A 17,093-nucleotide genomic window follows, 5' to 3' on the forward strand; every position below is an offset into this window, starting at 1 on the left:
GTTTACACTGGAGAGTTAGTGCTTGATAAGGTAGTTCTTGAATGTGTATCATGCTGTTTCTTCCACAGCTATTCCCCTGGGGAAACTTCGTGTGTCTGTTTTTGAGCTAGGTTTCTTGTCACACCTTTGAATTCTGTGACTGTCCAAGTTTCATGCTATTCAGGAGTAACTCATGTGCTTGTGGCGTGTATTTTTGCTGTGTATTGAAGCCCTCTGTACTCTGCTGATTTTCTGAATGGCATTAAGATGTACAGGGCTGCCAGAAATCCACTAGCCTCAGATACACTATAACGAAAGCACTTCTACTAATACAGTAATTTCAAGAATCCCCTGCCCTTTTTTGTAAGGCATGGGGGTATTCAATCTGGTGTCAATATGGAAAACTGAGTACAAAATTTTCCTGTTTATGTGATTGTCTGCAGCTTTAAATGGTCAGATATATCTGTGTGTTCTAGATCTGCCTGATTTGGGATAGTCATAAGTCCTAGCAAGAAACTGGGTTATTTTTTGAATATCCAGTGTTTGCTTTTCTCAAGGCTGTTACTTTCAGTTCTCCGTCAAAGTCAGCCATCAGTCAAAGACAGACATGTTAACTTCATTTTGTGAAAATTATTCAGAGCAGAAATGGTTTAATACAGGGCAGATTAGTCTTCAAAGTAATGGGACAGGCATGTTCTGTGATATGTAGATCATACTTACTTTTTTATATATATTCTCATAACATATCCTTCTTTCATTTGCTTCCTAGTCTAAGCCACTTATCCCTCTTCAAAAAGAAGCTGACCCTGACACACAGAAGACAGTGCTTACTAATTATATGTTCCCCCAGCAACCAAGGACAGAGGATGGTAAGAATTTCTGAAATGCCCTGTCAGAATGCTCACTTTTGAAAATAAAAATGGGAAGGCTGTCGAGCTAATACGATTTTTACTAGGTAATACTTAAATACAAGTTTGAAGTAAACTTGTAAGTGATGAAGAATTATATCTGAAGAACGAGAACAGTAACTTAATATGATCTACATAATGGTAAATTCTACATGAAGCTGTTTCAGTGAGCGAGGTGAGGAATGGACTGGCGGGATCATGTACTGCGATGGTTGCCACTTCCCAGTGTGACACTCTATTTCATTCCAGCAGAGCTTAATGATTCAGGGTGAAATTCTCCTTAGCAGGTGAATTTCACCTTCAGACTGACTATTTTAACAGAGTGTTAGTCAAAATGTTTCCTCCATTACTGAGTACATATTTTTTGAAAAGTACATAGCATTCTGTGTTTTATTTTAAAAGAAAAAAAAAATTGGTCCAGAAAAAAAGCATTTTGCACACATTTAGTTTCAACTGTTTTATAAAAAGTGAGGCCCAAAATATTACGACCTTGCCAGAAAGTTATTTCTGCACATTTGTGAAATAGTTAGGAAAATAAGTAACATTCCCTAACTGCTGATGGGGTTACTCATGGAAAGAGAGTTAAATCTCATTATTTCTCCACTTTATTTCCCCTGCAGGCAAAAGGAAAAAGCTTGTGCTGCTTTAACAGAAATGGAGGGGGAGCACATATCAATGGAAATAATTGAAAACTGACAAGTGGCAACATTTGCCATTCCATGGCACAAGTGTCTAATACAGTGAGAGAGGAGTAATCAGAAAAATCAGCAAAAACAGTAAATTGTGCATCACTTCTAGTGCCTTCTAATGCAGATAATGCATCTGCAATACCTCTGATAGAATGTGAGCATTAGAAAATCATTTGGAGATTCAGTGAAGTTCTGGATCGTTCCTGAAAGCATTCTCTCCATTTGAACTATTTTTTACCCAGGTGCCAGGGTTTCTTTCTGTAGAGAAGCAAAGTGCTGCTTGTTCGGCTTAAGTTGACAGAATACCTGCCTCTGAGGTGGTCGTTCCAAATGGAATGTTTAAAGTTCAATAGATAGCGTTTTTAAAAATTTAATTTTTTAAAATTCTTTATCAAGTTTTTTTTGCTCAGGAACAGTTTCAGTGATAGTGAAGTCTATTAGAATATTTTCAGATGTCTTACAGTTACAAGTTTACTCAATAGATGCAGAGTAACAAATACTCCAATGCACTTGTTGAGCCCTATAATTATGTTTCTATTTCAGGTATAGAAGTAGTTAATATGACCAGTCTTGGCATTGCTAGTGAAGGGTATACATTTGCTGGGGTGGTGGTGGCAGATTTATCAGACTACTGGGCATGCTAAAGTAGAACCTGGCTGATGTAACACAAGGCATGGAGACATGCTAGAATAAGAGACAGTGGGTACCCAAACGATTTTTTTATCTCATGTAAAATTAAGCAGGAACTACTTTGTAAAGCTCCTGTCATTTGTATAACTTCTGCAAAATCATGTGTTTACCTTAAGTTTTAGATGCTGTAGGTTTTTCTCAGGATTAGTAATAATGAAGGCTTTTGTCACAAAATCATTCTTCATTTTAAAATTTTCATTAAATGAAATCAGGTGAATTCTCTTATACATGCTTAATAAGACCACTTGACTGAAGTCAGGCTGTGTAAATTTATATGAGTATAATTTACATTTTTATATATACAAATACATATTTTCATATGTGTACTTATATATGAATAAAAATACTTTGCAGCAGAGTTCTGCTGAAAATTTTCTAGTGTGAGTGCTAAAACTAGTGTGCGGCTGTGTGTATGAAGTTTTTTACTTTACAGATAGGGATTTTACTATTATGAAAATACAACCAAGTTCATAAAGCAGTGGCAGTACAGCTAGTCTTCAATTAATGGTGCTGCTAGTCTCTTATCTTTTAAGGATGCATACAAAAGCATACCAATCCCATCCAAGAGAAAGAAAAAGAGGATTTTTATTTTGCATAATGTATCCTATTCTTATGAGAGTATTTTTTTTTTTTTTAAGTTATGTTCATATCTGATAATGAAAGTTTCAATCCATCTCTGTGGGAGGAACAGCGGAAACAGCGTGCTCAAGTCGCATTTGAGTGTGATGAAGACAAAGATGAGAGAGAGGCACCGCCTCGGGTTAGTATTGAATTTATTTTTGAATACTTGGTGCTTCCCTCTCTCTTATCCCCATCCTTGAATCCCATCCTTTTCCTTACTTTGCTGTGGATTTTGCTCTGCTGAAGAAATCAAGTCTTCAGTTATTAGTTAAAAGTACCTAACAGGATGAAACACTGTGGGTTTGGGGTGGGGTTTTTTGGTTTTTGGTGGCATTTTTGGCCAGGTAATTTAAAGTGGAGCACAAGGGAAAAACTCTCAGCTGATGTAAAGCAATGTAGGGCATAACTAGGAGATTACCTGACTGGTGGTGCCATGGAGAAGGGTAGTGGGGAAACAATGATTAATCCTGATTTTTCTTTAAGTAAATTACATTTGTCATAATTCTTCCTGCGTGCAATGAATGGACACATTGCAGGGACAGGGAGGGGAGTGATTCATAATCTTGCTGGGTTTTATGGACTTAAGTCTGCATCAGTCCAGGTAGACTTGAACAGCAAAGTGGAGATCCTAGATTGTTCAGTGTTTTGTCCTCATTCATTGTCTGTTTTAAAGCAGATGTTTTAATTATGGCATTTAATTAAATGTAGAACATTATTGCTTTTTGTTATACAGGAAGGCAACCTGAAGAGATATCCAACTCCATATCCTGATGAACTGAAGAATATGGTCAAAACAGTCCAGACAATTGTACATAGGCTAAAGGATGAAGAATCTACTGAAGATATCGCCAAGGAGTCAAAACGAGAAGGCCAGACAGTTTCTGTAAAAGATGTGGGGGTAAAGGTTAGAGATAATATTGTCTTCTGACTTTGCAAGAACTTCCAAAGATCTAGAGAGTCATTGATTCCTTTTAATTCTCTTCTCCCTCCCCATTAATGCTTTAGCAAGAAAAATTGTCAGATTAAAGAACAAGAACTTACCTCTTCACCATTTAAAGAAGTCTGTAATAGATGTCTGGTTTGCCGTAGCAATTTTCCTCTGACACTAAGAACAAGGAAAGTGACTTGATTGTCAGGCAAATACAAACTATGGATGTGTTAAGGAGCTGGCTTCTTTGGTTTCTGGAGGATGGCATCTTTGTCATCGTCTGATCCTCCTTTATCTGCTAGACTTCACAATGAAATTCAGGATAATCTCTAAGGATCTTACTGCTGCCCTCATGACTGGAGGTTTTACATGATAAGTTGGGAAGGCAATTGTAGGAACTTGGCACAGGAGTCAGTAGTCTCTAACAGGTTGATGTAGCATGATAGGACTACTGTTTGGTGCTGACATGTCTCATGTTTGGTGCTGTAGATATTCTTGGCACCTTTTTTTTTTTTGTTTAACTGAAAATTGAATGGTACAAATTGACCCCAATAAGGGGAAGAGTCAAACTGATTGACAAAGGGTAGGGACTGTACCTCAGTAATCTGCAGAGGGTTTCTCTGCATTTCGTACCTGGTGTATTTCATACTTTGTAAGTTCAAAGCTCAGATTTTCCATTCTGTAGTTTCCCAAAATATGTAATGTTAACTCTAAATATCATATGTTACTGAAAACTTTTCAGGATGTTTTTTCTGCTGATGTTCTTAATCCTGTAGACTTCAGAAATTGCTTCAATAAAGAACAAAGCAGATGAGAGAAAGCAATATTCAGCAGGCAGCTCTGTGCAGAAGCCTACTGAACCAGAAGCTGAGCACAGCACTGCAAATTCACAGATGACTGCACTTGTTAAAACCCTGCAGAACACGAAAACAATTGTCAACCATGAAGACACGCTCGAGGTATGGCATTGCAATGAACATCATAGCAGTCAAAGAATTGTGCTGGTTGTATTGAATTTGTTACTCTGGGAGATGAAAATTTATGTGGACAGTAGCAGAAAATTGCCATCCATAAGTGCTGTAAATACAGATGGTTTGCAATTTAATATTTTTCTCACTTCAGGTTATATTAAGTAAAAGTTGAAATAGCTAATAAAAAGTTCATAATGAAAGATACATGCATTTAAAGAAAAATAAAGTAAACTCGATTAAAAGTTGACCTAAGTATCAAACTGTGAACAGACTCATACTTAGATAGAATTTTCCAGGTTTTGGTTGATTGTCAGTTCTTCATTAAATAACCAATTTTAATGTCACTGAAATGACAAAATACCTGATTAGTGGGAGCAATCACAACCTTGTATATCCAAGTGAATATGCACATTCATTTCAAATGAAAAGTGAAAGGTGGGTTTAAAAATATATATTCCTCTGTGTTTATTAGTAAGCTTTCATGAGTATGACTTGGATTGTACTTACCTCTTGTCAGAGATTTTAAACTTCTAAACTCTTTGTACATCTCTGACAAACACCATGTATTCGTTTATTTAGAATGTTTCAGCTTTATGACAAATTTTCGAACTTGTCACTCAGTTGCCAGTCACAACCTGTAAAATGCTTTTTTCATAGTTTCACAAGCAGATTATTTTTGCCTGTGTTATGTAAGCAGTGGAACATGCATATATCATACTTTTGCTGAAGAGACTTTGTGACAAGCAATTGTGGCTGCTGCTGGCTATTTCCCCACTAGTGTCTTCCTGCTTCTACATACTTTCGGAAAATGTTGGTTTTGACATTTTTCTTTAGTTTAAAAGCATAATTCCAGAAAATCATATTTGTTGTCTAATGATAGTGACAGCAATTCTTTGTAGCTGGCTGTATGCCAGTAAGTAAATGAGGTAGCAGTGTGTAGTCAATTGGGCAGTGAATCCTTACTTCCATGTAATAAGCTGCTGGTAACTCCATTGCAGTTGGATCCAGGTATCTAAACTTTGCATGCACATACATTTTTCATTTCAACATTTATTACACTTGTTGTATGTCACATCTAAGAGGAAACGCAATGTGCTAGAGGCAGTGAAGAGGTTGTCTGTTCCAGTTGCAGAGAAAAACAGATGGATTTTTACTTTTTATTTTTAATGAAGACTGTCATAGCTTGTTTGCTACATCTCAGTCAGGTTTGTCCTCCCTGCAGTCCAAAGAACTGGCCAAGTAGTTACTATCACGGGAAAGGTTCCACATGTTAAATGTTCTGAAACTTGTAAGAAAAAGTGAACATTGACAGACTATTTTTGTAATCTGCAACATGGATTTTGTAGCTTTTGTAATAGGAAGCATGTTTACTAGAAAGAAATTGCCACTTTAGGGAAGGAAGGGGGTTTTTTCCTTCAAAATATTACTGGAAACAATCATTTTCTGAAGATGATAGGCATATAAGACTGGCAGTAGGATACTGAATCAGTTGCATGGCTGCTCTTGCAGCAGCTTTGTCAGCTAATCTCTTCCATAAGTGCACTGAGCTCCATCTTATGGTTAGGAACTAGTGATTTCTAGCTTAAATGTATTCAGCATCACTTTATTCCTCTGCCATTGTTCTTGAGGTTAAATAACTTCTCTTCCTTTTGGAATTTACCCCCAATGTAAATTTAAAGATATAAACCCCAGCTATACTTCCTCTTTTTGCTAGACTAGGCAAGCCAGGCTCATTCAGTCTTTTCTCACAGCATAGCTCTCCATTCCTAAGATTGTCTTGATCATGCTACTCTATAGCTGTTTCAGTTTGAGCTCTTTTCTGCAAAACCAATACCCAGCTAGTCAGTCTGGGGTGTTTGCTGGTTCAGTGGTAACTTTATGACTTGAACTCAACTGGAGGTTCTCTCCAGTGGTGGAACAGAGGCTGCATCTGTTTGCTCCAAGTAGGTTTTTGCAGCTGAAGTTACCAGTTTGACTGTCGTTCCCACGGAGTTCATTAGTTACAATACAGGTCTGCACGTGCTGCTTCTTGAAGATAATTCAGTGGCAAATATTACTAAATTCAGTTGACTTGCACTACAAATGCACTACACAGTTGTTATGTTACGCCTATGTTATGTTGCATGGGTTTTTTTTTCCCCTTTGTTTTTCAGAGGGTGACAGTTTAGATAGCATTTACTTAACCTTTAAGCAGTTCTTTAAAATGCACAGCATAAAGCTGTTTTTCCTTTAGCAGGAGTCGGAAGAACTCTCCTCTGATGAAGAGATGAAAATGGCAGAAATGCGACCACCACTGATAGAAACCTCCATAAACCAACCAAAAGTGGTAGCTCTTAGCAATAACAAAAAAGGTTAGCTATCATAAAAAGCAATAGAAGTGTTGTGTGATTCTGGTAATTTCTTGACTCAAAGTGGCTAGTTTTTCCAATTAAATTATGCAGAAGTATATTTAATTTGTATATTTTAAAAGAAAGATGATCAATTCTCTAGTTAAGCAATGAAAGCAGAAAAAAATTTCTGCAATATCTTATACTTGACTGTGTGGTAGAGAAAGCTGTGGTGACATCCTAATTTTCTCAGTTCTTGTCGTCAGTTTAAAACCAGAAGGGGAAAGGAGATGGATGTGTTTTGGGGGACTGTTAGCTTGAACACACACTTAATACACTTAAGAAAAGGATTGCAGGAAGTGGTATTTACCTTGGAAATATTCCATATCCTCCCCCCCACCCCGATTTTGTGGATTATTGCTGCTGTAGACAGCAATATCACTTGTTTAAATTTCTCAGAGAAGCTGTGCTCTCTTCTTAAGTTTTAAGAATAAACTTCTCTTGTGGCAACTCTTTCTCCAGAGTCACTTTACTCTCTTATTTTTCTTCTTTGCTCTAACAGGAAACTTCAGAACATTGTTTTTGTTACTTAAGTTTTATATTCTCTGAAAGACAATATCAGTCTGGGTAACCATTTCCTTAAGAGTAAGGAATGACCTAGGATTCAGAGAAAACATAATTTAAAAGTTGGAGAGCAAATTGTATTTTGCTTCATATAATATCCTACTCCAGTACTTTCCAGGACAAAAGGCTCTTCTGGCCATTAGATGTAAAAGGGTGAGATTTAGTGGGGATGAAAGAAAACCACATGGAGGTAGCAGGAAGAGTCTGCTGAGGATCCCATGCAGGTGAAGATTGATTTTCATCAATGCCATCTTTGGGTTTTTATGCCTGACTAAAGTACTAAGTCAAAACTTCTTTCTTGTCTCTGGAGATAGGCATTAGTTTCACAAAATGTATGCTTTTGGCACCTGTTACTGTGTCTTGAAGCAAAAATTGAAACATATTTGTTTGTACAGTTATATCAAAATCATGGCTGGCTTCAAGTGCTACAGAGAAGTTATTTTTATACGTATGTAGTATGTAAGTATGCATACATTATGCAAGAATCAATGTGCACAGGTGTAAATTACTCTGAAAATGTTGTTCTAAGTGATCTGCAAAGCATGGGAATGCATTGGATTCCAAGTCTGCAGAAGAACATTTTTCTTTCCTGTTTTTTTACATTTATGAAACTATACAGAGCTTATCCAGTGATCTAGGTCTTTCCTGAGTGCTTGGTCTAATAAATAGCTATTAAACAATGAAATAATGTTCAAAATTGGGAACTGTGTACACCTTCAAAATCCTTCATGTGAAGCAGTGTACTTCAGTTTCATAGGGGCTAATAGACTCATGTAACTCAAAACTTTGAAATCATTGCAAAAAGAGAAATATGATTTGTTAGATATTTTGGGGGAAATATTCTATAATGTAGTGCACTAGCTTATGCCAAGGAAACTTGGAATAAAGCAACAAGTTAAATTTCATTAAGAGGTGAGGGCTGTTTACATTGAGCCAAATATTTAAAAAATAGGAATTATTGCCAACAGTCTTTTGTAAGTTTAAATGAAGTTTACAAAGGTGTTAGTTTACATTTTAGTTTCCAGTAATCAGAATTACTGAAGAACAGGAGACAATTTCTAAACACTGTAACATTCACACATTAAATGCATATTAAACAGATGTATGTGTCTGTAACTAAATTGACAAATTTTTATTTCAGATGATTCAAAAGATGCTGATTCCTTATCAGATGAAGCTACCCACAATAGCAATCAAAATAACAGCAACTGTTCCTCTCCTTCTCGAATGTCAGATTCTGTTTCCTTAAATACTGATAGTAGCCAAGATATTTCTCTCTGTTCTCCAGACAAAGAAACACATGCTGCTGTTTTATCCAAGATCAGGTTTGTAAGATACTGTATACCACTGAGCAAATATAATAGAAAAATGTTACTTGATCTTTCATATTATATGTCCATTCCTTTAATTCATTAATTTATCATTCATGAAATAATTGAAATTTTAATGTTTTAAAATAATGTTAAATAATGGAATAGTTATCTTTAAAAAAAAAAAAAGGACAATAAAATTCAGAGGCTAATTTTAGTATACAAGACATGGTTCCCCTCTGTTGTAATAACAGGGTGTAATAATTTCATCTTTATAATTTGTTACCCCTGCAAAATACTTCAGTACACCATTTTAAAAGTTCTGGTTTTATTTGCATAATTTTGAAGATCAATTTGATTACTGACATAACTATAAAAGGCCTTTAAAAACTTACAAAGAATGACCTTACAGGTTGCTACTCTTCTTGAGGTTTTAGTTAGCAGGTGCCATTTTTTTTAAGAAAATTGCCAATAGAAAGAAGACATTTGCCCAAAATTGTCATGGAACTTGCCTTTATCAAGTATTTGATAAAAAATTTGAGTTATTGTCACTTAGTCATTTTGACACTTTTAAACTGTCTTTAATTCCTGTTGAATTTAAACAAACTTCTGAAATCAGTTGACACAAACGTTGCCAAAATGAGCCCTCTATATAATATATTTTTGTAATGGTAGGATAGCAAGTCATAAATCTGGTTGTATATTGGTCTTTGTCCTGTTTTGTGTGCACAGTATGGCTGTGTTGCATATTAATGATTATTTTTTCTAAAATAGTTCTTAAAGGAATATGTTGATTCCTTTTGGAATTTCTTTTAAGAGCCATCTCTTTTTCCAGGCGAGAAGATGAAAATTTGAATAATCTTTTGCAAAATGGAGGTGAATTGAGCATTACAGTAGAAGAAAACATACATGTGCAAGAGAAGGTTACAAATTTGTCTGAATATGAATTAAGCATTGAAGAAAGATTAGGCCTGATAGGAAAAGGTGTTGATCTAAGCACTCCTATGGAGGAGTCTCACAAATTAGACCAAATAAACATGAATATCAGTAAACTGGTTAGTGAAGAGGCAGTGCCAGTTACTGTAGAAAGGTTACAAACACAGGAAATAGTTTCAGTAAAGGGCTTTTTGAATAACAACATGAAAGAAGAAAGTGAGCACTTGGAAAATGGAAATAAGTATCCTATAAATAAAGTAAATGGACATCCTGAGGAAGCAGTACAGTCTCCCAGTAAAGACGAACTAACAAGAAGCACTGCAGTTGATGGTGATTCTGCTGAGCTGTCTGTTTCAAGGAGCACTGAAGATTTGTCTCCACAGAGAAGTGGTCCTGTGATGAAATCTCACAGCACCACCAGTATGGACACTGGTGGTCTGAAAATCTACGATATTGCCAATGAGAATGGATCTCAACAGCCAAACTCAGTGGTAAAATTAGCATCTGATAGTGCAGATGGAAAAAACATAGTCCGAAGTAAATCTGCTACTCTTCTGTATGATCAGCCTTTGCAGGTTTTTCCTGGGTCGTCATCATCATCTGATTTAGTATCTTCTACAAAAGCTGCATTTAAGTTTGACTCAAATCACAATCCCGAAGGTGCTAATGTAGTGAGAGGATCAGTGACAAGCGGTGCACAGATGTTCTGTGCTCCCCAGTATAATATTCAGTACAGCAGCAGTGCAGCGGCAAAAGACACTTTGTGGCCCCAGAAACAAAACACCCAAGTAGAACAAGGCAGCTTACCTCCTTCACGTCTGCTTAGGTCTGACAGTACAGAAACCCCCAGCTATGTAAAGCATTCTGCCAATATGAATTTCTCCAATCATAACAATGTCCGAGCCAGTGCTGTGTATAACACTCATCAACGGATGGCTGGGAGACACATAGATATGTGGGCTGTTCCACCGAATGATAGACTGCTCCCAGGAGCGTCCAGACACACTCTTCAAAGGCAGAGCAGTATATCTTCTACAGCTTCTATAAATGTTGGGGATACTGGACCTTCAAGGTGGACCCAGGTTCCTGAAGGGGATTATTTAACATACAGAGATTTGCATTCAATGGGAAGAGCTCCACCAGTAATGTCTGGGCAACAGAGACCTCTTTCTGCCAGGACATATAGTATTGATGGTCCAAATGTACCTCGACCACAGAGTGCTCGGCCATCAGTGAATGAAATACCAGAAAGAACTATGTCAGTTAGTGACTTCAATTACTCACGGACTAGCCCTTCAAAGAGATCAAACCCAAGGGTTAACTCTGAGCACTCTTTATTAGACCCTCCAGGAAAAAGTAAAGTCCCTCATGACTGGAGGGAACAGGTGCTGCGACATATTGAGGCTAAAAAGCTAGAAAAGGTAAAAACAATAATTTAAAACTTTTCTACCTTTCTGTTACCCGGATATGGAATAAGTTAAATACTCTGTGTTTTGAACTGCTTTTAATTACCACTGAAAATGTACTTCCGATACTGCCTTAAAAAGGATAAACGTGTTTGTGATTAATATCTGAGAAACAGTCAAATGAACTGTAAATGAACTTTTCCCCCAAAGAAAAGAAAAGTCCCTGTTGGTTTTACATCATACTTGCCAGCGTAGTCCAATTACTTTAGAATACATTAAATACTGTCACACTGACCTGCAGGGCTGCAAGGCCAGCTCCTTTAGGCCAAGTAATATTTATTGTAGCATTGTATTTGTATTGTATTTAAATATTCCCTAACACTTCTTGATCTTTCTGTTCTGCCTTTTTTCCTCCTGTATCTTCTCTTTAAGAACAAGGAAAAGAAAATCAGTAAAAGCTATTTGGAAGTATAGGTCTACAGCTTAAGTTGCTGAAGAATTCAAAAGCCATAATTAACATGTATTTGCCTCCAAGTCAGTTGTCTTTTGAAGTTGGGTATCTGACAGATTGTTGAATGAATATTTATTGCAGTGACATGAGAACACTTAAAAATCTTGTTCATTTCAGGAAATCACAGGAGGCTTTGATATAACTACAGATTATGAACAGGATTCTTCATGTACTGTAAATGCTATCAAGAATTTGAGTTGATATGTAGAGTTGAACAGTTACATATCTTCAAAGAATTTGAGTAGAGACTGGAAGAGTGTAATCTATGCTGTCCAGCTAAACCAGTTTAAAATATCATCAATTAATAATGGGTAGAATGTCATTAGCTTGATCCTGTTTCCTTGGAGGGGAAGTGAGTAAAGCAGCCAAAATACATTCTGATTATGCCAGCTAGATGGATTTTATTTTTTAATTTATTTTGAAAGAACATAGTTTGGTTTGTGATTATTATGCTAAATACTTCAATATCTGTGGTAGCTAAAGAAATTTAATTGGGGATGGCTGGAAAAATTACTTTTAACTATAATTTTTCTTTGGAAATGGACGTATTTGAAAGGGGGATGGGTTTGCTTTTGTTGTTTTAAGTTACATAACTTCTGGTGATAGAAAGGGATGGGTTTTGTGTTTTTTAAAGAAGCCTGCACAACAGCTTGCACCCGTTCTTCTGATCCAGTTTGAGTCACACAGAACATAAAATATGTTAAGGCTTTCATAGTACTGTGCTGTAGTGTGGGGACCCTTTGTCCCATAAGGTGGTCACAAACCTCACCATATTCCAACCCTAATAAAAGGTGCATTCTCTGATCTTCCATTCTCCTGGATGCATATATTAAATCTTACATGAAACAACAGAGAAGCAAAAATCCCAGCAATTCCTGAATGCAGGGGAAACAAAACTTCAGTGCGCTGCTAATGCAGTTTGTTTATCGCTTGTTCTTATATTGTCTACATTTGACATGTTAGGAACAATGTTTAATACACCAGTGATACCTGTTCAGGTACTGTAGCAGTGTAGTCACCTTTACTGAAATGAAATTGATTGCCTGACTTGATTCCCTTTATATCTGTCCATACTTTCTATCATGCTTTATATGTAAACCTTAATTTTTGTTTGCTATTTTTTGCTAATTTTTGCTAATTTTTGTTTGAGTGATATGGAATAGCTGCTATTGAGATCTTAGCTGTGCATCTAATTTAACAGATCTTAGAAGTCTGGTTTGTATGTGCATGTTTCTTTAGTTCTGGCCTTGAAGCATTTTAAAGTAGATTTACTTAGCAATCTGAGACTTATTTATGGGTTTAAAAGTGAATGTGTACATAATTGTCTACTTCATATTCTCTGGGATACTGACTTGAAAAGAAAAATCTGGACTGTGAAAAATGTAGATATGATCCTATATGGCAGCTGGCAAATATGATAATATGGAAATTCTAGGAATTTACTGGATATTTCTTTGTTCTTTTAAAATAATGGTTTCGGTATTTCTGTTTGTAATTAAAAATTAGCTGGGCGAGGGGCTTAATCTATAACCCAGACTTCTGAAATGTTTTGAAGTCTGAAAAAAAATTTCACTAATTACAGAACTCATTTAAGGAACAAGTTCGATTACAGAGCTCATTTAAGGAACATTTATTGGAAATTGCTTTGACAAAGCTTTCATGCATTTAAAATGGCATTTCTTTTTTTTAAAGCGTAAGACAAAATACTGACAAAAACAGGTACACAGAATTAAGCCTTATGATGAATATTTAATTCATATCTTCTTGCCTGTGGTTATACACAACCGTATGGGTTAATACTATTACCTTTGCTGTGACTCTGAGTCTGTTAGTGAATTTAGTTGTTCATTATTTCTATCCTGTGCTGATTAGGAAGGAGGGTGTAGTGGGTTTTGTTGGGAGTTGGTGTGGGTTGGGGTTTGGTTTTTTTTGTTTGGGGTTTTTCTTTTTTTTTGCTAAGCTCCTGAAGTACTTGTTTATTTTGTTTTTATAAAATTTAGTAACTGGAGGGAGAGAGAGAGGAGGGTGAACCCACTTAAATAAACAGTGTCTGCTTGTTGGACAAATTGGAGAAGCTAGTTCTTGTTTTATTTATTAGTCCTTTTTACCTGATATAGGTAGGAAAAAAACCCTTCAAGTTTGCATGAGGAGAGATACAGGATAGTTCTAAGTTCAGCAGAAATGATTAACAGTGTATTCCAGCTAAGTAACCAGCATTTGTAATCCCTTTGACAAGCTGTAAGGGGGCATACGCCAATCAACTAAAATTATCCATCTGGTTGAAGGAAGGTGAAAACAGTTCATGAGACCATTTATAAATAGAAATTTTGCATATATTCAGGAGAAACAATTTGCTTACCTGATGTGAAGCATATTTTATTGTGGAATAGAGAAATGAGCTTATTTAAATGTCAAGCTGCTCCCTAGTGGTTATATATGTAAGCTGTTGGAAAGCATGCAGTCAATTCTGCCCCACCCCCAACCTTCTAAATTTAGTACACAGGTGAGTTTTTAAGAACAGTAATATTTTTCAGCATATTTTCCTTTTTGAGTGTGACTTGCCAATTTTACTACCTGATATGTTGCAGTAGTCTTCTATAGTAGTCTTGTTGAAAGTTTTCATTTAGGAATTTAAACTAAAATACTGCCTGTGGAAAAATACTAGTGTAACACACATTTTATTGTGTGGTAGAAGAATTTCTCATCCATAAATTACAATAATAAATATCTGCAACAGTTATCTGCAAATATCTGTTATATTTCTATGTGCTAAGTAGGCAGAAACAGTTACTGGCCCTGACTCTGTCCTTTCCTTACATATGTATATTTTCTTTTTTTGATGTGGATCTCTTGGGAGTTCATCAGGTGCGTGTTTGCTTTCAATTCTAATTTCATCTGGAATTAAGTCCTCTATTTTTTATCTGCTTTATCTACTATTTATCTAAAATGGTAGCGCTTTCAGAGAAGAGGTCATAAAGTTTGATTCCTACTTTCCAATTCAGAAATAAGAATAGATGGTTTTATTCTCAAAGTTGCCAGTGTACAATCGCTTATTAAAAGAAAAAAGTCCAAGTGTTTCAGTATTGATATAGAATTGCAGTTTTAATCAAAGTTTGAAAGCTTTTCTTGAATTTATTTTTTTATGCTACATACCTAACATGCAAAAATATTTCAATTTATATGGCCTCAGATTTTCTCCAAGTTAAGCTTGCTTCAATATGTCAAGGAAAGTAACTTCAGTGGGTTTGTGCACACATAGAATTAAGTGCTTAAGTGTTTATAAGATCATAGCCTAAAGAATGTTTTGACAGTGATAAATTACAGGAAAACTATCCATTCAGTAGTTGTTAGTTTTACATTTTGATTTTTTTTTTCCATTTTGAATGGACTACTGAACCATCGATGTGTTGTTATGCTATTTTGTGGAGTTCAGAAGTCAATACATCACACTTTAAAAGGAATAAAATTCTTGTGCATTTGGAATGTAAACAACAAAAGTTCTGACCCTGCAAACACTTTATGACAGTAGAAGACCTAAATTCATGCCTTTTTTTTCCTCTTGCGTGACTGAAGAATAGTTTCATAATGTTTAAGTTCTTCTTCTTTGGGATAAACTAGTATCTTGCTAGAATTCTATCAGATTTCAAACAAAGCCTTTTTTTGCCTGTGTGCTTTTATTCCAAAAGGCTTAAAGTATTAATTGTAGGCATTTCAAGTGTTCCAGAATACCGTGAGCAAACTTTTTCTAAAGAATTTTAGATAGTCAGGGTGAGAATGAAAAGTGAAGAGATTTCTAGACATTTAATATGGCCTCAAAGGATAACTTATGTCCACATTTAGCTGGCAATTGATTCTAAGTACTGTTAAATAAATAAATAAATAAGCTAATACTTGGGCCTAGCAGTTAAGTTATCAGTTAGAGCTATTGCAAGATAAGTAGGATGTAGAGTCTTCTTCCCTGCAGATACTTGAATTTTATTAGTTCCTGTTCTATACCAAACTTTCATGGATTGTTGTGACAGACTCCAGCCAGTCTTAAAATTATAACAGTATTATCCAATAGAAATTCACCTAACTAAATTCCACTGTTTGTCTTGCACCCAAGTAAATGTGTTAAGGTGCTTCAGTTCCCAAAAGACACCCTTTTGAAATCTGAAATTGTTAATTTTCTTGTAAGCTGCAAAATGGAGAATATGTTATGACTCTTAGCATTCAAAAAGAATGTAAGTAAACCCCAAAACTATGCTACTAGCTGGCTGCATCTACTGATTCAATTAGAAGCTGATTTTGACTACAAATCCTGATTTATATGCTGAATTTATTTTTTTTTTACTTTGTACGTACCCATTTTTTATTGGTGTATTGTTCCTTTTAATATGTGTTCTTCACAGCTGAAGAACTGATTTCTAGTAAACAGGTTTCACAAAAATACAGTGGAACATGGCATGTATATTGGTTAGTGTATATTAGTTTAGAGTAACTGAAATGAGATTTCTCGAGCCTCAAGTATTTGAGTTACCATTTTGCAGGCCATTATGCCCTAAGACATTGTAGCAAATCAGGTGGAGAATGGAGCTAGTACTTGGAATTAACATTCACATTTAATCTGAAGTTTAGACCATGCATTCCATATTTAATTTTTAATAAATTGGAATAAAAAATCAGGGGTTTTAATGGCCTCTACATATTCAGATTTCCAAATGTGTCATCTTTGGTGCAGCAGTCTTCAGGAGTCTCACTAGGAAATGTACAGCCTTCATCATGCTCATGTTGAGAAGCGAAATTAAGAGGAATACTGTTCACACTCCAAATGCCTCAGTTTCTCTCTTCCCAGCTAAAAATAGGTAGAGGAAAAATACTTCCTAGATTTGTCACTAGGAATCTCTTCTTGTGTTAAACTAAAACCTTCTTATACCTCCATGTAGTTTTAAATAGTATTTGTTTTGTACAGTTTGTACTTGCGGGTTCCTTCTAATTTAGAGATGCTGTGCCCAATGTAGAGAAGAACAACGGTGTTTGCAGTACTTCTCATGTCTTCCCTACATCAATTGCACAATCATTTTTTGTACTTTGGAAGAAGTCTCTACCAAGAAAGGAGGTTTTATAAACCCTTGAATAAAACTACTCTTAGGCTGTGTAATCAGTCACCTTGAAGCTCAGTAAACAGAGTTGACTGAATCTTAATTCCTGATG

At 35.7% G+C, this 17,093-nt stretch overlaps 1 protein-coding gene across 1 annotated transcript in view; it reads left to right on the forward strand.

Moving 5' to 3' along the window:
- The window catches only part of ERBIN (erbb2 interacting protein), a 121,617-nt gene that overhangs the window by 91,906 nt on the left and 12,618 nt on the right, over positions 1–17,093 (forward strand). The window contains exons 16-22 of the mRNA XM_075488680.1: positions 749–848; positions 2,905–3,026; positions 3,621–3,791; positions 4,592–4,774; positions 7,023–7,137; positions 8,879–9,062; positions 9,883–11,404. Of these exons, the coding sequence (XP_075344795.1) occupies positions 749–848; positions 2,905–3,026; positions 3,621–3,791; positions 4,592–4,774; positions 7,023–7,137; positions 8,879–9,062; positions 9,883–11,404 (2,397 nt within the window). The remainder of the gene's footprint in view (positions 1–748; positions 849–2,904; positions 3,027–3,620; positions 3,792–4,591; positions 4,775–7,022; positions 7,138–8,878; positions 9,063–9,882; positions 11,405–17,093) is intronic.

This window comes from Mycteria americana, chromosome Z (assembly GCF_035582795.1).
Source record: "Mycteria americana isolate JAX WOST 10 ecotype Jacksonville Zoo and Gardens chromosome Z, USCA_MyAme_1.0, whole genome shotgun sequence".
NCBI classification, from domain to species: domain Eukaryota; kingdom Metazoa; phylum Chordata; class Aves; order Ciconiiformes; family Ciconiidae; genus Mycteria; species Mycteria americana.